General features: G+C 41.0%; 1 protein-coding gene across 1 annotated transcript in view; it reads right to left on the bottom strand.

Moving 5' to 3' along the window:
* Shark (SH2 ankyrin repeat kinase) overlaps positions 1 to 22,689 on the bottom strand; it is an 80,826-nt gene that overhangs the window by 40,436 nt on the left and 17,701 nt on the right. Inside the window, exons 4-6 of the mRNA XM_068367574.1 lie at positions 7,975 to 8,151; positions 6,464 to 6,648; positions 1,611 to 1,698 (exon numbers count right to left, since the gene is read on the bottom strand). Of these exons, the coding sequence (XP_068223675.1) occupies positions 1,611 to 1,698; positions 6,464 to 6,648; positions 7,975 to 8,151 (450 nt within the window). The remainder of the gene's footprint in view (positions 1 to 1,610; positions 1,699 to 6,463; positions 6,649 to 7,974; positions 8,152 to 22,689) is intronic.

Below are 22,689 nucleotides of genomic sequence, written 5' to 3'. Positions count from 1 at the left end.
TCTGTTCGGGGTGAAGATAGCTATGTGGCGCGTTCAGACATGCGCGTCCCCTGTTGTATTACGATGTCTTAAGGGGAAACCTTTGAGATACTCGCTCCAGAAGTTAGAATTCTGTGATAACCTGTGGTTAAATTCTCTGGGAATATCTTAGTAGTCTTATACCCAAGGAAGCTACCAAAAAGGAACCTTCCATCAGGACGCCATGGCTATCTCACCCAAAAATAGATTTTTCGCTTCGCTCAAAATCCGTTTTGTACAAGCATGGCTGAAATGCTTCAATAGATCTGAGATGTCGTTATCGTGCCCTACAACAAAGTTTCTACAGAAACATTAAAAAATTCACTATTGCCTTATTCTGTAAACTAAAGCTACCACTTGAACTGACTTGACAACCCTATCACAAAGCTAGTTGCCACATAAATTAAGAATTCGCAAATACTATAAATGAGGTGTAGAGAACTACTCACATAATTAACAGAAATATCACTTGCGTAACAAAACTAGGAGAGGAATTACAAATGACAAAAAAAAAAACAATATATACATGCATGCAAAAATTATGCAAAATGAAAAATATACTTAAACTGTACCAGCTTTTCAGAATCCTATTAAATTTTCATTTTATAGCCGTCCATCCCAGCCAATGACATCAATTCGATATTCTAAAGTAGAAAATGTGGAACAAAATGCTTTCTTAATGTGAGATGACAGCTTGGCCAAGGGGCTAAACTCACCAAATTGGCCACACTAGTGGAGGGTTACAGAAGTAATTATCCACGCTCTTGCCGCAAAGCCTCTTTCTTAAGAGGCTAAACACGCAAGGCAGTGAGATCACTACTTGCTTTAATCCACCATTGGATAAGATTTATATACAATGCTAGAAAGTATCCATCCACCAGAATTTCTCTGAATAGCAAATACCTGAGCTAAATACTGCTATGATCCTTGTAGGGGAGATTATTCAGCAACCCAGTGTGGCGAACAACAAACCACATGAACATGACTTAACAGTATACATACATATACCGAGGCACTTCCCCCAAATTTTGGGGGTCGCCGACATCAAACAAATGAAACAGAAAAGGGGACCTCTCCTCTCTACGTTTCTCTCAGCCTGACAAGGGACTAACCGAGTTCGGCTGGTACTGCTAGAGGTGCCATAGTATATTAAAGTAAATAACTTGAAGTGAAAGTTAAACTTTAATAGGAAAAGACTGCATGTGAGTAAACACAAAAAGTAGCATGATGAACATCTGGAGAATTGTGTTTACACTATGGGGTCACACATGGGAATGAGGGAAGAACCATCGCTCGCTTAAGTGAGGGCGAGAGGTACACCGATTTCGTTAAAAAATTCTATGAATGTAACTTAAACTTGTCTAATGACATAAGGCAATTTATAATTGATGGGTTGTTTTGTACATATGAGTTTTTTATTATCATAACATCAAATCAATTTTGGATGGTCTCACAGCATGTAAAGGAATATGTGAAACATAAACCAGCCCAGTAAAACAACAATGTTAACTACTGTATAATGTTCACATTGTCACTAATGGTAAAACAAAATCCATGAATGCCAGATAGAGCAGTTATTTGCAGTACAGTACCTGTTTTTGTAGCTCTGGCCTGCAAATCAGCTTTACCCAAGCCTACAAGAAGTCGCACTATATCAGGTCTATTATGTCTACAAGCAAGCTGTAATATAAACAAACATTCAGCTGTCATGCATATGAAAGAATTAAGATACTGTAAAAACAAAACAAACTGACATAGTTCTATTGGTATGGTTGGTCAAAGCACTAGCCACCCCTTACAATACTACAACTATGAGTTTTCTTAATATCCTTTAAGGACTAACTAGACAATTTGATCTTGGATCCTTACATTTCTTTGCTTACAGATACTCTACTTGTCTTACATACCCTACTCTTTCCTGACACTTCTGCCAAGATAAACACTACACCTAACATGAGCTACCATAACCGTTTAGTGGATATTTGCCCCAACAGTAGGGATGAAAAACTATTTTACTTTGGTAAGCAGCTTTTCTGGAAGGACATTCTACAATCAGACAAATTGTCTCATCTTGGATAGGGCCTTAGCCTCTATTCCATGACCTTACACTCTCTTGAATTAGCTTGCTCTTGCTTCAGGGAATACTCAAGCACACTTATTGGTCCATTTGCTATTCCTATTTTTTTTTAAACTGTTGGACAGGGTTTATTAAGGGTGAAGGATACCTGGTGGTTTATCAAGAAGTTTCAGTTTCCTTTTCTTTTCTTTATCTTTTGCTTTAAAACTGTCAATAATGTCCATTTTCAGTACACAATCCTGTTCACATAGTTATTACATTTAGGTTATTTCTCTGTTACAGTTTATTCTTTACTTGTTTATTTTTTAGTAATGAACTGCTTTCCCTTTAGGAGTCTTCGGGCTTGTAGCATTTTGTTTTTTCAACTAAGATTGCAGCTTGGCTTGCAATAATTATGTTTGAAACTTATGTACAGTTGGGTTAATTAATTTTGTTACACATGAAAAGCTAGAGGGGAGATCTTGCAATTTCACAATGACCAGATATCAATGTGTAACAAATGAAAGGTTTACAAAATGGCATAGCAATGTCTATCCAGTAACAATATAATTTTCTATGGTCGCGGTGGCAGATGTGGTAACATCCCTGACTGGTGAGCGCCAGACTGGGGTTCGAGTCGTGCCCAAACTCGTCAGTTCCTTCGGTCGCTGCAACCTTACCATCCTTGTGAGCTAAGGATGGGGGGTTTGGGAGAGCCTATAGGTCTACCTGCTGAGTCATCAGCAGCCATTGCCTGTCGCTTACCTCTGCCAATCATGAGCAGCCTTTAATGTATACTACTGTGGAATAAGAAACAAGTCTTAAGAGTTATACGAACAAAAAACCACCTTTGTATCCTAATGTCGTTATAGTGGGTATGTCAGATGTCTCCATAACTTGTCATATTATGTATTCAAATTCTTTAACTTAATAACCTTGTACAACAATTAAAAGTGGGAGGTGAATCACTTCAGTCTGTCCAGCAATATAAAGTACATAGCTCAAATACAAATTAAGGTTCACAGCCTCTCTCTAAAATAAAAACAAAAAACACACCAATTAGTCATGCAAATTAAAATTCAACTCCATTACTGCAATACAAGTTCCATCAAAGAAAATCTTAATTTTGTTAACAACCACCACAACTAAATTAGATAAAAAATCAAGTCCCATCACCATTTTTCATAATCATACATACTACATAAATGACAGAATGAGTAGGCCATCAAGATGGAGAGAACAAACGGGGCTGGAGACATGTTTTGGCAATTAGCTCAGTGATCTCCTTCCTTTATAAATATCAATCAATATTTCTAGCTTGAAAAATAAAAAATACTGTACACAAACATTAAAAGACAACACAGTTACTATAACAGTGATGCCTGCTACAGCAGATACTTACAACCAGGAAAGCCTACTATCAAGAAAGGACACTATCATGTTATCATCTGGCCCGAACCAAATAGTGGCTGGTTGCAAAAAAACTAAATGAGCATGTAATATCCAGGTCTTAATATAAATCTCACAGAGAGAGAGAGAGAGAGAGAGAGAGAGAGAGAGAGAGAGAGAGAGAGAGAGAGAGAGAGAGAGAGAGAGAGAGAGAGAGAGAGAGAGAGAATATATTTCTATTCTTTAAGTATTCACACCTCATTCAATGTTAGTTTGTTTTTATTTCAAACTTGAACCATATTATTCAATATTTATATATTCCTATACAATGTACTGGTGTTTTCTTTGACCACATTCATTCACCTTATAACCTTTTCTCTTTATCTAATTCTTTGTGCCGTGTGACTTAGCAATGGGAAGTTTATATGGACATACTGTAAACATACATAAAGTGTATATGTATATACTGTATAAAGGTATATATGTATGTATACAAATACTTATATATCATATTCGCAGATATTCAGATTTTAATTGGGCCACAGATAAGTTTAACCCGACAACAATTCAACACTTGAATGGTTATATGCTTATGTAGTGTAAAGGTTTGTATTGGTATAACTAGCACAATGTCTTTTCATCAGGTCCATGCATCAATGCAAAGAAAATTCTCTATCATCAGTACTGAGTTGAAAACTACAGTATACAAGTGCTTTTCCAGTGTCTATTGTAGCAGAAAATTATACTAGTGGAGTGAGGAAGGGGGTTGTTCAATATCTTTTGCTAGAATGATTTTATGCATAACATTTACTATAATTGAAAAAAATATACAGAGAATATATTTTTCATACTTACCTATCAATCACACACAGCACTCATTTGCACTTTAAATGAGCCCAGATGTTTTTTCTGATGTCTTATAAACAGAAGAGCCAGAATAGCTAAGAGAAAATGTTCACTCCTGCACTAATTTAACCAATGAGGTAATATAGACATCTCTTAAGAGTTCTGGAAGACTAGATACTACAGTCCATTTCTTTTAGCGAGGCATATTTGCACCGACTCGCAACAGTGCCCTTTTAGCTCTGAAAAGTTTCCTGATCGCTGATTGGTTAGAATTATCTTGTCCAACCAATCAGCGATCAGGAAACTTTTCCGAGCTAAAAGGGCACCGCTGCGAGTTGGTGCAAATATGCCTCGCTAAAAGAAATGGACTATAGAGGCATTAAGGTACCATCTCACAGTTATGGTAGTAACATCAACCTCATTGCTTTGCTTAAAAAACATATGAGCCAGCAAGAATCCACTGTGATTGATCAGAGAATAAGAAAATCCTCTGGTCATCCCTATCTGTAGGTAATTTGCCCAGACTTTCCTTTAAAAAAGCTTAAACTTTATATAAAGTTCCTTATTTGTAAACATAAAATAGCTCACTTTCCTCATTAAAGAAAGCTCATTAAAAAGATATGATAAACTGATAAAATCAAATAGCCTAAATCTATCCATCATATTTTGTCGTTTGCATAAACGATTTCTAGAGGATTATTTACCCTATGTTTAAAGCCAGAAGCTTCTCAGGGTTGGAATTGAAATTATCTTTTGCTGGCAGGGGATGGATAGTAACTTCTGACTCTAGAAACTTTTTCTTCTTTGCTTTTAATAAAAAGTTATCAAATTTTTCAATTTTCATGGATAACTTTCTCCCGAGTTTTGAGTATTTTTCTACTGTCTAGTCTTCAGCTGCCAATCCTCATATTAATTCATTGGACAAACACTTAATTTATTCTCATCATTAATTTATTTCCTTATTTCCTTTCCTCACTGGGCTATTTTTCCCTGTTGGGGCCCTTGGGCTTATAGAATCTTGCTTTCCCAACTAGGGTTGTAGCTTTGCTAGTAATAATAATAATAAAAATAACTTTTTTCATTCCCGATCTGGATAATAAACTCTAACACTGTCATTCAGTTAGTTTTTGTACATGTTGCATAAGGTTTTCATAATTCTGACTATCCTTCTGTCTACAACACATCAAAAAGCACAAATCTGGAGGCACTCGGATGGCAAATGGGGGCGGTCGATGATTGAAAGGTTCGATATAAACAATTACAGTGACCTAATTTAAAATTCACACAAAAACTACACAAACAACTTCAGCAATCTTACCTCATAATCCATAAGCACCAGTAAACTACATATATGAAAAAAAGAAAAAAATATAGATAAAAGAAAAGAAAATTGCCCATCATTTACTAAATACTGTACAGTGTATCCAATAACAACACTAATGTACAAAGCCTGTAAAAAGTATTTTAATTAAGCATGTGAAAATAATTTATAGTATTAATGTTTACAATCATAGAAATATTAAGTACCAGAAATGCTGAAGCTACAAAAAAAAAAATATTTCAAGTTAAATTAATGAAATCATTTTAATACTTTGTCGATAATAATTAATAAAATTCAAACACTAATATTTCTTTCACATTAATAAAGACGGAAATTTAAACATCGCACAACCAAAAGCAGATTTCAACCGTGATGAAGATGAAAGTCCACTACTTTCAATGATCTGTTGATTTTGTATGAACACAATAACTCTATGACCCTATTATTTAATGAACCTTCCAAATTCATCATTCAGTCAAATCTATAAACTTTAGCCCTTACTATTCCAGAAGGAAAGGTTTGCAGCTGAAATCATGACACTTGAATCCACTAATAATATTGAAAAAAAAATCAAGAGTAAAATACATTTTACCACTAGTGTATAAATGAGTTCTCTCTTTCTTGCTGAGTCTGATGAAAATCATCAATTCAAACAGTAAAAATATCCTAAGCTTTACTATAAACACCCTTAAAACGAAGGAAATACGGTATATCATAGGTATAAGAAAGCAAAACAATTAGCTTGATGGTTTGGCAGAATCTCTTAAAATCTAACAAAAAAAAAATCTTATCTATTCACAATTAAAGTTATAATTATTCCATAATAAACTTACATGTAAAGGAGTGACCCCTTCTCCGTCCCGAACCTCTACTAAAGCCGACGCTTTTAATAACATCTCTGTAATTTCAACATGGCCCTTCATACTTGCAATATGTAAAGCAGTCTGACCATTGTTGTTCTTGTCATCAAGTTTCTTATAGCCAGACTTCAAGAGTTCAGAAACAATATTTATGTTACCTGTAAAATGAACATAAAGTGTATGAGATCAGAAAGTAACACTTCTCTTAAACAATATTTATACAGATATTCCAAAACACATTTTCTCTGTCTTCAATCAATTTTCGATGATACATTAAACTCTTGTCATATTTAGATTTTGAAATATTTCATAACAAAAAGGGTTTAGAGGTAATCTATTACTAAATAGGTGAGGGAGGAACAATCAGGACTCATACATTTTGGTACTGTAACTACTGCCTTCTATGAAGATATCTCATAGACTAATTCTAAGAGGAGTTAGGGAGTTAAGAAACAAGTGACAAGATATGTTCAACTACCTCTGCATGGTGTTGATATAGAATAGGCTGCAAGGTACAGTACAACTTCTTTGGGGACAAAGTAACCTTCATGCCATTACTGCAACTTTACCAAACTCTAAAAACCCCTGAATCAATGAGCATTCAATGCCCATATTGATAACAAGTGGCTGGATGTACAAATATTGATGCTCAACTATAGAAAATGATACAAAATAAAAGAAAAAAGATTGGATGTCCAAAATTACCATCATTCAGATACATAGACCACTGAAGATGGAAGTACTGATAATACAGCCAAAATACAGATAGCATTGTTGCTTGATGTCCTTCACTATAAAATACCTGAGTAGTCAGCAATCTAAGTATCTCAAGAATCTGATGATGTGCCTGTGACACAATGTCAACTGTTGCAAAAATCCAGGGAAAACTTGGGGAACAAGAAGAGCCAAGTAAACGGCTAAAAAATGGAAAACTTTAGCATGGATGAATAATGCCCTGAAAAATGCATTCCAAACGTCTAACAGTGCTAGGATGTTGTTAAAAAAAACTTACCAAAAATGACAAACTTGAGGTATGGCAGTACAACCACAGTGATGCATAATTCAGTGCAGAAATCACATTATAATCCAAATCAAAAGCATATTTACTAATCAAGAGTTAACCCTTTTACCCCCAAAGGACGTACTTGTACGTTTCACAAAACTCATCCCTTCACCCCCATGGACATACCAGTACGTCCTTGCAAAAAACTGCTATTTACATTTTTTTTTGCATATTTTTGATAATTTTCTGAGAAACTTCAGGCATTTTCCAAGAGAATGAGACCAACCTGACCTCTCTATGACAAAAATTAAGGCTGTTAAGAGCAATTTAAAAAAAATATACAGTACTGCAAAATGTGCTTGAAAAAAAATAACCCCTGGGGGTTAAGGGTTGGAAACTTCCAAATAGCCTAAGGGTAAAAGGGTTAATAAAAAAAGATACGCTAACTAAAATTGTTATTTACTGTAGCTTGTAAAATCACCTTGACTGGTTGATCTGTGTAGTAGGCTGGAGGATCCATGTAACCTCACTTCAGCAGGAAGCGGTTCCCCGCAGCATGAACGGCTGAGAACCGTTGAAGATTCCCCCACTGGATTTTGACAGTAATAGTTAATTAGACTATCAAGACCATGAAACAGAGGTGGTCCATTTTCAAGAACTGAAAACAAGATTGATATAGCTTTAAACAGTCATATGAAATTAAAATTATAGATTTAAGGAATGTACCATACTAATTTGAATCTAATTATTTCAGAAGTGTACACAACTTTGTTGGTCATGTATTGGGATTTCTCAAAAATTTACATCAATGTTAGCATACAAATGCAATTGATAAACTTGTAAGTTACTATAAATGAAAACCAAGTTCCTATCACCATGTTAGTAAAGTTTAGGTTTATGTATTACCAGTACCTTAGGTGCTTAAAAATGTTATTTTTATTAATAAAATAAATTTTTGAATATACTTACCCGGTGATCATATAAGCTGCAACTCTGTTGCTCGACAGAAAAACCTACGGCCAAAATACGCCAGCAATCGCTATGCAGGTGGGGGTGTACATCAACAGCGCCATCTGTCGAGCAGGTACTTAGTACTCCAAGTAAACAAAGAACCAATTTTCTCCTCGGTCCACTGGGTCTCTATTGGGGAGGAAGGGAGGGTCCTTTAATATATGATCACCGGGTAAGTATATTCAAAAATTTATTTTATTAATAAAAATAACATTTTTCAATATTAAACTTAGCCGGTGATCATATAAGCTGATTCACACCCAGGGGGGTGGGTAGAGACCAGCATTACATGTTTACATTATTATGAGCTAAGTATTTTGTATTTCATTTTAGCAGTTATTCAAAATAACAAACATAAAATAAATAAGTACCTGGTAAGGAAGTCGACTTGAACAATTACTCTGCCTTTTTAAGTACGTCTTCCTTACGGAGCCTCGCGATCCTCTTAGGATGCTGAGCGACCCCTAGGATCTGAAGTATCAAGGGTTGCAACCCATACAACAGGACCTCATCAAAACCTCTAATCTAGGCGCTTCTCAAAAAATGACTTTGACCTCCCGCCAAATCAAGTAGGATGCGAAAGGCTTCTTAGCCTTCCGGACAACCCAAAAACAATAATAAAAAATTTCAAGAGAAAGATTAAAAAGGTTATGGAATTAGGGAATTGTAGTGGTTGAGCCCTCACCCACTACTGCACTCGTTGCTACGAATGGTCCCAGAGTGTAGCAGTTCTCGTAAAGAGACTGGACATTCTTAAGATAAAAAAGACGCGAACACTGATTTGCTTTTCCAATAGGTTGCGTCGATTATACTTTGCAGAGATCTATTTTGTTTAAAGGCCACGGAAGTTGCGACAGCTCTAACTTCGTGTGTCCTTACCTTCAGCAAAGCTTGGTCTTCCTCATTCAGATGGGAATGAGCTTCTCGTATTAACAGTCTGATAAAATAGGATAAAGCATTCTTTGACATAGGCAAAGATGGATTCTTAACTGAACACCATAAAGCTTCAGACGGGCCTCGTAAAGGTTTTTAAATAGAACTTAAGAGCTCTTACGGGACATAAGACTCTTTCTAGTTCATTTCCAACCATACGATAAGTTTGGAATATCGAACGATATTGGCCAAGGCCGAGAAGGCAGCTCGTGTTTGGCTAGAAAACCAAGTTGTAGAACATGTAGCCGTTTCGGATGAGAATCCGATGTTCTTGCTGAAGGCATGAATCTCACTGACTCTTTTAGCTGTGGCTAAGCATACCAGGAAAAGAGTCTTTAAGGTGAGATCTTTCAGGGAGGCTGATTGTAGCGGTTCGAACCTGTCTGACATAAGGAATCTTAGTACCACGTCTAAATTCCAACCAGGTGTAACCAAACGACGCTCCTTCGTGGTCTCAAAAGACTTAAGGAGGTCCTGTAGATCTTTATTGTTGGAAAGATCTAAGCCTCTGTGACGGAAGACTGATGCCAACATGCTTCTGTAACCCTTGATAGTGGGAGCTGAAAGAGATCGTTCTTTCCTCAGATATAAGAGGAAGTCAGCTATTTGAGTTACAGAGGTACTGGTCGAGGATACGGATACTGACTTGCACCAGTTTCGGAAGATTTCCCACTTCGATTGGTAGACTCTAAGGGTGGATGTTCTCCTTGCTCTAGCAATCACTCTGGCTGCCTCCTTCGAAAAGCCTCTAGCTCTCGAGAGTCTTTCGATAGTCTGAAGGCAGTCAGACGAAGAGCGTGGAGGCCTTGGTGTACCTTCTTTACGCGTGGCTGACGTAGAAGGTCCACCCTTACGGGAAGTGTTCTGGGAACGTCTACTAGCCATCGAAGTACCTCGGTGAACCATTCTCTTGCGGGCCAGAGGGAAGCAACTAGCGTCAACCTTGTCCCTTCGTGAGAGGCGAACTTCTGCAGTACCTTGTTGACAATCTTGAACGGAGGGAATGCATATAGATCTAGATGTGACCAATCTAGTAGAAAGGCATCTATATGAACTGCTGCTGGGTCCGGGATTGGTGAGCAAAATATTGGGAGCCTCTTGGTCATCGAGGTTGCGAAGAGATCTATGGTTGGCTGGCCCCAGGTGGCCCAAAGTCTCTTGCATACATCCTTGTGGAGGGTCCATTCTGTTGGAATTATTTGTCCCTTCCGACTGAGACAATCTGCCATGACATTCAAGTTGCCTTGGATGAACCTCGTTACTAGTGATATGTCTAGACCTTTTGACCAGGTGAGGAGGTCCCTTGCGATCTCGTACAATGTCAGAGAGTAGGTCCCTCCTTGCTTGGAGATGTACGCCAAAGCCGTGGTGTTGTCCGAGTTCACCTCCACCACTTTGCCTTGAAGGAGAGACCTGAAGCTTTTCCAGGTCAGACGTACTGCCAGTAGCTCCTTGCAGTTGAAATGCATTGTCCTTTGACTCGAGTTCCATAATCCCGAGCATTCCCTACCGTCTAATGTCGCACCCCAGCCTACGTCCGATGCGTCCGAGAAGAGAACGTGGTTGGGAGTCTGAACAGTCAGGGGAAGACCCTCTCTAAGGTTGATATAGTCCTTTCACCAAGTCAGACAAGACTTTATCTTTCCGGAAACCGGGATCGAGACCGCTTCTAGCGTCTTGTCCTTTTTCCAGTGAGAAGCTAGATGGTATAGAAGAGGACGGAGGTGTAGTCTTCCTAGTGACACAAATTGATCCACGGATGACAGTGTCCCTACCAGACTCATCCACAGCCTGACTGGGCAGCGTTCCTTCTTCAGCATCTTCTGGATGGATAGCAGGGCTGGGGGCTGATCGTCTTGTTCAGCAACGTCCTCATCAGAGGGTTCCTCATCCGAAACTGATGAGGAAACGGCAACGGAGTGGGCAACGTCTGACTCGCTGAATCCGGTCGCACTGGTGGATGCGTGACGGAGCAGGACGCAATATCATGGAACTGCTGCACAGTCTGTGAACTGTCAACAACCATGGGTGCGCGAGGAAGTACAGCGTCAACCCGAAACTGTCTAGACTGTCTGGGTTGTGCAGTCAACACCCTACCGGGTTGCTGAGGTTGACGCACTACGTCACAACAAGTCACCTCTGCTGGTTGTTGAACGTCCTGAACGTCAACAACCACCTCCGAGCGTCGCTTACCGTCAATGTGCGACTGGCAACCCACACTGGGTCGCATCGGTGGAGGAACCACCTCAACTGGCAGACGCGAGTAGGTTACCTCAGCGTCAACAGGGCGCACAACCGACCGGTTGGAAGATTGTTGGCCAGAAGGAGGAACCACCTCAACTGGCAGACGCGAGTAGGTTACCTCAGCGTCAACAGGGCGCACAACCAACCGGTTGGAAGGTTGTTGGCCAGAAGGTTCTTCTCCGCATTTAAGACCTCTATCAAGGACGCAAGCTTGGACTGCATGTCTTGCAGCAAAGCCCATTTAGGGTCTACGGGAGCAGGTGTGGCAACAGACGGGGTTAGCGACTGAGGCGGAACCATTTACCATCCCTGAAAGCCTTGTTATGTGTGACATAATAGTACAGCAAAACTTCAAAGGCTCGACAAAAGTTGAGAAGTTGACCTGTAAACAACTTGGAGCGTCTCCTGGCTAGGCGCCAGGGCGAGTCTACCAGAATTGAGAAGTCTATCTGGGCAGAGGCATGAATTCCCAAGCCGAGAACTTCTCTCGTGTCCTATCAGACTCTCGCTCTATAAGCCAGTTTAAAAGAAGGGAAATCAAAGGCTGTATCCCTAAAACTCCTCCTGGTGCAAAAACCAGTCGCCTAGCCAACGTAACGCTCTCTAGGAGAGCGAGAGAGCACTATCTTAAAAACAACGGCTTCGAAGTAGCTAGGCCTAGTGTAAGTTCTGACGTTTAGGCCAACGAGGAGCAGCAGTTACAAGATCCGGACGAAGATCCTTAAAAAAATCATCATGATTTAATTAAAGTCCATAGGAGGCTAAGCAGCTTAAGGCTCCTCTCCAAATGACAGAGTCCTCAAGGGAATATCAGTAGGAGGGAGAACAGCACTTTCTCATCTACAGGAACCTTGTCCGATAAAAGCTAGGTTATCTCAGTGAGTCTCTGACTGGTGCATTAGTAGCAGACCAGAAGGCAACGTCATGTAACTGCTTGACAGTCTGTGAACTGTCAACAACTGAACTGTCAACCACAACAGGTGCGTGAGGACATACAGTGTTCACTCGAGACTGCTTTGACTGTCTATACTGAGCAGAGACTGCTTTGACTGTCTATACTGAGCAGTCAAAACAACTCTAGAATGCGGAGGTTGACGCACCGCGTCAAAACAAAACAACTTAGACTGTTGTTGTACCTCGCGAACGTCAACGGAAGGTTCCGTGCGTTACTGAACGTCAACATGCGGCTGGCAGGGTACACTGGAACGCATGGGTGGCGGGACTCTCTCAGCTGGAGTGCGGCAGAAGGTCGCCTCAGCGTCCACAGGACGCACAACCGTGTTGGTTGTAGGCTAGAGGTTGGTGCAGTGTCAACCTTCTCCGCACGAAAGTCCCGCATCAATGACGTTAACTGAGACTGCATGGTCTGCAGCAAAGACCACTTAGGGTCTACAGGAGCAGGTGCGGCAACAGACGGTGTGACTGCCTGATGCGGTACCGCTTTGCCTCTCTTAGGAGGTGAGCAGTCGTCGGAAGACTGCAGCGAGTCCGAACTGACCCAGTGGCTACAACTGGGCCGTTGGACTTGCGCAGAAGGGACCGACTTGCGCTTAATAAGCTGCGAGACCTTGGTCCATGGTTTCTTACGAGAAACCTCTTCCGCAGACGAGAAATAAATGGGCTCTCTCGTCTTTGTGAGGGTGGGGCGATCTTGGGTAGATACGCCCGAAACCACGGAGGGAAACGTCTGTTCGTTGATCAAGGCCTGACGAACCCATAAGTCGTTCGACATTACTTCTCCCCTGGGCTTGGGAGCTTGCAAGAGGTCCCGGACTAGGTGAACGACAGGCACGAACAGACGAACCCTCGGACGCAACACTGTAACACTTTGCGCATATCACTTTATCACTTCGATTTTCTGTTTTGCACTTATTTCACTGAAATCGAAACTTTGATTTCTACCTGAAACACGCAATTCTACCCTCATTAAAAGGTAGTAATTGCGAAATCAGTCGTATAATGCAGCTCATTAATACTAGCAAAAAACAGAAAACATATATAAAGATAAAAAAATCAGTGGCTGGGAAAGAGACTAAACACTAGTTCAAATAAACTACGTTTACAATCTCTCACCGCACATAGCCTGGGGACAAGAATAAAACCCTAGAAACGTTTTACCTTCTTCCCCGTACAGCGACTAGGGACAAGAGTAACACGAGAAAAACGTTACCCGCTTGAACGGAACGTTTTCTCTCCTCTCTCTCCCTCCGTCTCTATCTCTCTCTCTCTTTCTCTATTGATTTCGCACCTAAGAGAAGAGCCCAATTATATATCGTCAAAAAGCATGTTATTTGACTAAAGGAAAAAACTGAAAGGTTTTCCAAATAAAAAGTTCCTTTAAATTAGAATTTAAAACATTTAAGCTAAGAAAGAATGAACAAAACGTCAGAATAGATTTACTCTTGCTGCAAAGTGAAACCGTGATACACTCTCTCTCTATCGTAACGATAAAGCGCATGTTGAACGTCCTGAACGTCAACAACTGCATAGCATAAAAAACTAAACGTTAGTTCATCTTTGCAAACAGTACGAAGACTATCAAAGAAATTCTTTCATAAAACATTAAATTTAAAAAGTTTTAAATTCTTTAAAGGCTAAATACGATATAACGGGCTCAACGTTGATTAACTTTGGTTCCAAGTTAGGACCGCCTACTATCAGGAAAGGTCGCATATAAACAAAACATAAAAATGTTATTTTTATTAGTAAAATAAATTTTTGAATATACTTACCCGATAATCATGTAGCTGTCAACTCCGTTGCCCGACAGAATTCTATGGAGGGATACGCCAGCTATCACAATACTAGAAGGGGGTGTACTTACCAGCGCCACCTGTGGCCAGGTACTCAAGTACTTCTTGTTGACACCTCCTCAATTATTCCTCGGTCCACTGGTTCTCTATGGGGAGGAAGGGAGGGTCGATTAAATCATGATTATCGGGTAAGTATATTCAAAAATTTATTTTACTAATAAAAATAACATTTTTCAATATTAAACTTACCCGATAATCATGTAGCTGATTCACACCCAGGGGGGTGGGTGAAAAACCAGTGTACAAGACTAAAGGATAGCTAAGTATCCCGTATTTCATATAATCAGTTATCCACAATAACAATGAAATAATAAGTACCTGGTAAGGAAGTCGACTTGAACCGTTACTCTGCCTTTAATAAGATCGTCTTCCTTACTGAGCGCAGCGTTCCTCTTGGGAGGCTGAATCAACTCAAAGGTGCTAAAGTATACAGGGCTGCAACCCATACTAAAGGACCTCATCACAACCTTTAACCTCGGCGCTTCTCAAGAAAGAATTGACCACCCGCCAAATCAACAAGGATGTGGAAGGCTTCTTAGCCGACCGTACAACCCATAAAAAGTATTCAAGAGAAAGGTTAAAAGGTTATGGGATTATGGGAATGTAGTGGCTGAGCCCTCGCCTACTACTGCATTCGTTGCTACGAATGGTCCCAGGGTGTAGCAGTACTCGTAAAGAGACTGGACATCTTTGAGATAGAATGATGCGAACACTGACTTGCTTCTCCAATAGGTTGCATCCATAACACTCTGCAGAGAATGGTTCTGTTTGAAGGCCACTGAAGTAGCCACAGCTCCCACTTCATGTGTCCTTACCTTCAGCAAAGCAAGGTCTTCTTCCTTCAGATGAGAATGTGTTTCTCTAATCAGAAGCCTGAATAGTAAGAAACTGAGTTCTTAGAACTTGGAAAAGAAGGTTTCTTGATAGCACACTATAAGGCTTCTGATTGTCCTTGTAAAGGTTAAGACCTTTTTAGATAGTAACTAAGAGCTCTAACTGGGCAAAGTACTCTCTTCAGATCATTCCCCACCAAGTTGGACAGGCTTGGGATCTCGAACGACTTAGGCCAAGGACGTGAAGGAAGCTCGTATAGCAAAAACCGAGCTGCAAGGAACATGTAGCCGTTTCAGATGTGAAAACAATGATCCTGCTGAAGGCGTGGATCTCACTTACTCTTTTAGCTGTTGTCAAGCACACGAGGAAAAGTTTTTAATGTGAGGTCCTAAAAAGAGGCTGATTGGAGAGGTTCAAATCTTGATGACATAAGGAACCTTAGGACCACGTCTAGATTCCAGCCTGGAGTGGACAACCGACGTTCCTTTGAGGTCTCAAAAGACCTAGGGAGGTCCTGTAGATCTTTGTTGGTGGAAAGATCCAAGCCTCTGTGGCGGAAAACCGCTGCCAACATACTTCTGTAACCCTTGATCGTAGGAGCTGAAAGGGATCTTACTTTCCTTAGATATAACAGGAAGTCAGCAATCTGGGTTACAGTGGTACTGGTTGAGGAAACTGCATTGGTCTTGTACCAGCTACGGAAGACTTCCCCTTGAGACTGATAGATTCTGAGAGTGGATGTTCTCCTTGCTTTGGCAATCGCTCTGGCTGCCTCCTTCGAAAAGCCCCTAGCTCTTGAGAGTCTTTCGAAAGTCTGAAGGCAGTCAGACGAAGAGCGTGGAGGATTGGGTGTACCTTCTTTACGTGAGGTAGACTTAGAAGGTTCACTCCTAGAGGAAGAGTCCTGGGAATGTCGACCAGCCATTGCAGTACCTCTAAGAACCATTCTCTCGCGGACCAGAGCGGAGCCAACCAACGTCAGCCGTGTCCCTTTGTGAGAGGAGAACTTCTGAAGTACCCTGTTGACAATCTTGAACGGCGGGAATGCAAACAGGTCGAGATGGAACCAATCCAGCAGAAAAGCATCCACGTGAACTGCTGCTGGGTCTGGAATCGGAGAACAATACAACAGGAGTCTCTAGGTTATCGAGGTAGTGAACAGATCTATGGTTGGCTGACCCCACAGGGCCCAAAGTCTGTTGCAAACATTCTTGAGAAGGGTCCACTCTGTGGGGATGACCTGACCCTTCCGTCTGAGGTGATCTGCCATGACATTCATACCGCCCTGAATGAACCTCGTTACCAGTTAGCTTTCGATCTTTAGACCAGATGAGTAGGTCCCTTGCGATCTAGAACAACTTCCACGAAAGAGTCCCTCCCTGCTTGAAGATGTAAGCCAGGGCTGTGGTGTTGTCAGAGTCCACCTCCACCACTTTGTTAAGCTGGAGGGACTTGAAGTTTATCAAGGCCAGAATAACCGCCAACAACTCCTTGCAATTGATGTGAAGTGTCCTTTGCTCCTGATTCCATGTTCCCGAGCATTCTTGTCCGTCCAAAGTCGCACCCCAGCCCGTGTCTGATGCGTCCGAGAGGAGACGGCGGTCGTGTTTCTGAACAGCCAAAGGTAGACTTCCTTGAGAAGAAAGCTGTTCTTACACCACGCGAGAGAAGACCTCCTCTCTTCGGAAACAGGAACTGAGACCGTCTCTAGCGTCATGTCCTTTATCCAGTGAGCAGCTAGATGATACTGAAGGGGGGGGAGGTGGAGTCTCCCTAACACGATGAACAGGGCCAGCGATGAAAGTGTCCCTGTTAGACTCATCCACTACCTGACTGAGCATCGGTTCCTTCTCAGCATGCTCTGGATGCATTCTAGGGCTTGGAAGATCCTTGGGGCCGACGGAAAAGTCCGAAAAGCTCGACTCTGAAGATCCATACCCAAGGAGACAATGGTCTGGGATGGAACGAGCTGAGACTCCTCAAAATTGACCAGGAGGCCCAGTTCCTTGGTCAGATCCATAGTCCATTTGAAAATCTCCAGACAGCGACGACTTGTGGGAGCTCTTAAAAGCCAGTCGTCTGACAGAGCCGGACACAAGATCATGGTACTGCTGCACAGTCTGTGAACTGTCAATCATGGGCAAGCGAGGAAGTACAGTGACAACCCGAATCTGTCTAGACTGTCTGGGTCGTACAGACAACTCCTTATCGGGTTGCTGAGGTTGCCGCACTGCGTCACAACAAGTCACTTCTGTTGGTTGTTGAACGTCTTCCCCGTGACACATTGACTCCGTAAACAAAAAATCCTCTAACAAGGACTAAGCTTGGACTGCATGTCTTGCAACACAGCTCAAGGTCTATGGGAGCAGGTGTGGTAACAGACGGGATTAGCGACTGAAGTGGAACCATTACCTTCCCTGGAAGCATGTTATGCTTAAATAAAAGTCCATAAGAGGCTATGCAGCTAAAGGCTCCCTCCAAATGACAGAGTCCTCAAGGGAATATCAGAAGGAGGGAGAAAAGAACTTTCTCATCTACAGGGACCATATCCTAGAAAAGCTAAGTTCTCTCAGTGAGGGTTCACTGGTGCAAAAGCAGCAGACTAGAAGGCAACGTTATGAAACTGCTTGACAGTCTAGTGAGTTGGCAACAACCAAAGATGTGTGACTGAGAAGCATGCGGTAAGGTATGCAGAGCATGTTGTATGCAGAGTATGCTGTATGCAGAGCATGCTGTATGTAGAGCATGTTGTATGCAGAGCATGCTGAATGCAGAGCATGCTGTATGCAGAGCATGTTGTATGCAGAGCATGCTGAATGCAGAGCATGCTGTATGCAGAGCATGTTGTATGCAGAGCATGCTGTATGCAGAGCATGCTGTATGTAGAGCATGTTGTATGCAGAGCATGCTGAATGCAGAGCATGCTGTATGCAGAGCATGTAGTATGCAGAGCATGCTGTAAGCAGAGCATGCTGTATGTAGAGCATGCTGTAAGGTAAGCAGAGCGTGTGCATGGCATTTAACATTTCTCAGAAATTCCATGACCAGTGCTAGAGTGCTTTATGCATGCTTGCATGGGGTTTAAATATCAACATAATATTTACCTTACATTCATAACTCATGATTCATATTTTTTGCCATATTCTGCGATATTGTTAAAAAATATATTGCAAGGAATACAAATATATTTTTATAAGTAATACAAAAAACCTCCATTATCATAAGGTTTGAAAATGGAGGTAAGGTATGCTGAACAGCAGAGTCAGAACGAGCTGGAACAACAATAGTTGTGGTTTCCTCTTCAAGACTCTGTTGAGGGAACACCTGAGGCTCAGTCTGCAAAGGCTGATCAAAGGAAGTAGCAGAAGGTAGGCGCATGGGTGGAGGAGGCTGACTCCTGGCATGAGTGGCTGAACCCAAGGGTTGCGCTTGCTGAGCGGTTGGCGGAAGCGGAGTAGCAAGTTCCTGTTCCTGTGGTGTGAGCGGAGCGCGATGAGGTAGAGGCTGCGCAGAACAAGGTAAATGTCTCGCAAGCTGAGGCTCCTGAGGCGCAAGGCTAAGGTGTAGTGGTGCTTGCCTTGTGGAGGGTTGAGCTCGCTGCAGCGAGAGCTGAGGAGACTGACTCAAGGACGGGAGAGGTTGTTGTACCTCAACCGAGTGTTGCATCACTGGTGGAGCAGCAAGTGGAGGCGGAGGAAGAGAGGTATAATCCTCCTGATCCCATTGTAAAGGTTGCCTTAAAGAAGGCGGAGGCTGAACACCACTGGGAACAGCAAACTCAGAACGTGGCTCAACATCGAACGCCTGGCAGGTGGTACTGCGAACAGGCGGAGCGAGCGCAGGCGGAGGGAGTGTAGGCGGAGGCGGAGGCGCAACACTCTCAGCCCGACACTCACGCATCAAGACCGAAAGTTGTGACTGCATGGACTGCAGTAGAGTCAACTTGGGGTCGGCAGACACTAAGGTCTGCTGAGGTAAAGCCTTAACAGCAGAGATCTGATGCGGCAGAACCTTACTCCTCTTAGGCGGAGTGCATTCAACTGATGACTGATGAGAGTCAGAGCTAACCCAATGACTGCATCCGGGTTGTTGAACTCTAACTTCGTACGTCTGGCATAGGTCTGGACTTTACGTTTAAGAGGTCTTGAGACCTGAGACCAGCGTTTTCTCCCCTAAATTTCTTCTGCAGACGAGCAAAATAAGGGCTCAATCGTCTGCGGGTGGGAGTGACGGTCTCGGTAAGACACGCCCACAACCACCGAGGATACTTCTGTGCGCCGATCAAGGCCTGCTGAACCCTTATGCCCTTCGACATTGCTTCTCCCCTGGGCTTGGGAGCTTGCAAGAGGTCCCGGACTGGGAGGACGACTGGCGCGCACAGAAGTACCCTCACGCACAACACTGACACCCTTTGCGCTAATCACTTATCACTTTGATTTTCTGTTTGCACTTATTTCACTGAACTCGAAACTTTAAGTGGTTTGTACCTGAAACACGCAATTCTATCCTTTCTCAAAAGTTAGTAATTGCGAAAACAGAATTACAATGTAACAGAAAAATCTAATGAAAGATAAATAATTCAGTGGCTGGAAAGAGACTAAACACTAGATCACTCTAGAAACGTTTACTTTCTTCCCCTAAAGAGACTAGGGAGAAGAGCAAAAACGATAACAACGTTACTCGTACGCCTGGCAGGCTTGAATGAAACGTTTATCCTCCTCTTTCTCCCTCCGTCTCTATCTCTCTCTCTCTCTCTCTCTCTCTTGACTTAGAACCTGAGAGAAGAGCCCAATCATATATATCGTTAAAACATATTATTGTTAAAGGAAAAAACTGAAATATTTCCCAAAATGAAAAGTTCCTTTATTAGGATCAAAACCATTAAGTTAAGAAAGAATGAACAAAACGCTAGACACGGTTACTCTTACTGCAACGTGAAACCGTGAAAATTCTTTCTCTATCGTAACGATAGAGTGCAAGTTGAACGTTCTGAACGTCAACAACTGCAGAGAAAAACAAAACGTTAGTTCAACTTTGAAAACAGTACTAGACTATCAAAGAAATTCTTTCAAAGACATTAAAATAGCATAATATGTTAACAGGTAAAACCGAAATGACGGGCTCAATGTTAATTAACTTCGGTACCAAGAAAAGACCGCCTACTATTAGGAAGGTCGAATATAAACAAATATAAAAATTAATTTTAATAAGTTTATAATAAAAGGAAGTTAATCGAAGAGGCCTATAAGAGGCGGAGAGATATAAAATAAATCTATAACTTTTGTTAAGCAAAATTAAGAAAGAGAGTCTATACTCTCTTAGACACCAACACTTCCGTCTAAGGGAAGGGTCGGCCATTGAAAGGTGAAAGAGAGTTCATACTCTCTTCGTCACCATAATAAATCAAATTAATTCCAAAAGCTAACTAAGCTAATATAGAAGTTTCCAGTAAAGCGACAGCCGAAATCAAAGAGAAATACTTCACCAAAGTCGTGAAAATACTCCAAGAACATAAGCGTATCCCAGAACGTCTTGCCGGAAGCACGACAGAGGAATAATTGAGGAGGTGTCAACAAGAAGTACTTGAGTACCTGGCCACAGGTGGCGCTGGTAAGTACACCCCCTTCTAGTATTGTGATAGCTGGCGTATCCCTCCATAGAATTCTGTCGGGCAACGGAGTTGACAGCTACATGATTATCGGGTAAGTTTAATATTGAAAAATTATCTTTATATGTTTATAATAAATGGTAAGTTAATCGAAGAGGCCTAATAAAGGCGGAGAGATATAAAATATATAGATCTATAACGTGTTAAGCAAAATTACTAAAAACCTAAACACACTTCCGTCTAAGGGAAGGTTCGGCCATTTAAAAGTGAAAGAGAGTCCATACTCTCTTTGTCACCCTAATTAAATCTATCCAAAATGAGTTCAAGTTTTGAGATGAAGATAAAACACCTGCATAGCGAAAGCTCAAAACTAGAATAGTGTACTTCACCAAATAGTTGTGAAAACAAATCCAGTTAGTAACAGCGTATTAGTAGGTCTTGCCGGTAGCCCGACAGAGAGAAAATTGGTTCTTTGTTTACTTGGAGTACTAAGTACCTGCTCGACAGATGGCGCTGTTGATGTACACCCCCACCTGCATAGCGATCGCTGGCGTATTTTGACCGTAGGTTTTCTGTCGAGCAACAGAGTTGCAGCTTATATGATCACCGGCTAAGTTTAATATTGAAAAAACACTATTTAAAGGCATTTATATTACATTTATAATTTCTTAAAAATTACTTCCATAATTGAAAAATAATAAAAAATATAAAAGTAGCCTAGAAAAAACAAGCTAATCTACCTAAGTCTTTAGCATGTAAACAGCAAAGATAGTAGACCATTCAAAATAATTGTAATGTATACAATACTTCAAAAGAGGTGCAAGAAGTTGTTTATAACCACAGGGGGACTTCTCACTCCTACCACTATAATATTTATTAACAACTAAATGAATTTATATAATACCCAATTGTTTGGTCAACACATTGATCCAGACACTAGGTCGCTGAGCAAGAAAACAACATTCATGCGGACGCACTCCTCAGATCCATGGATGTCCAGCATACAGTACAATGTTAAATTTTCAGTGTGTATTTGAAAAAAAAAAAAAGTAGTTGCCGTGACTACTTGAAAGTTTTTCTACCTTTTGAAAGAAGTGATATTTTCAATTCACCAGTAACTTTTATTCTAGTCATAGTTGTTTGTTAAAAGGTTCTGTAATATAGTTTGTAAATACTTAACTGTTTTTCATTGGATTAACTGGAAGAAAAGTTAGAGTACGAAAGTACTATACTGTTTACATATTTTCAGGTAGTGGTATCTTCTTTACATAACTTCTTACAGCGAAAAAAATTTTCTTTGAGTATTGTTTTGTGTGTACAGTGGTTCTGTGCTGCACTTAAACGTTCATTGAAGTTTTGCTATTGGTTGCATTAGAGTTATTTCATGCCTTTTTTATGTCCAGCATTTCATTCTTTTTCATGCTGCTTTTTTAACCAATATTCAGTGTTATACTTATAGGTATTTTTCGTGCTTATTTTTGCTACATTACAGCATATAAGTTTTTGCTTGAAATATCTTCACAAGATGTGTAGCAGCTTCCTCGGTTGTGTGAATGACCCTCCCTCATAAAACCTGAGTTTGTTTGTCGCCTAATCATTACAGCAACTTCTTTCAAGACTAAATCACACAGGTTTCAATATCCTCTGTCTTCTACTTTAGAGTACCCCAATTATCAGAAATTCACAACCTGTAATTATAAAATTAATTTTCTCCATTGTCAGAGGACCCAGTTTGCTTGAATACCACAACCAC

Source organism: Palaemon carinicauda, chromosome 45 (assembly GCF_036898095.1).
Source record: "Palaemon carinicauda isolate YSFRI2023 chromosome 45, ASM3689809v2, whole genome shotgun sequence".
Taxonomy (NCBI): Eukaryota; Metazoa; Arthropoda; class Malacostraca; order Decapoda; family Palaemonidae; genus Palaemon; species Palaemon carinicauda.
This window is presented reverse-complemented; position numbering and strand designations above follow the sequence as displayed.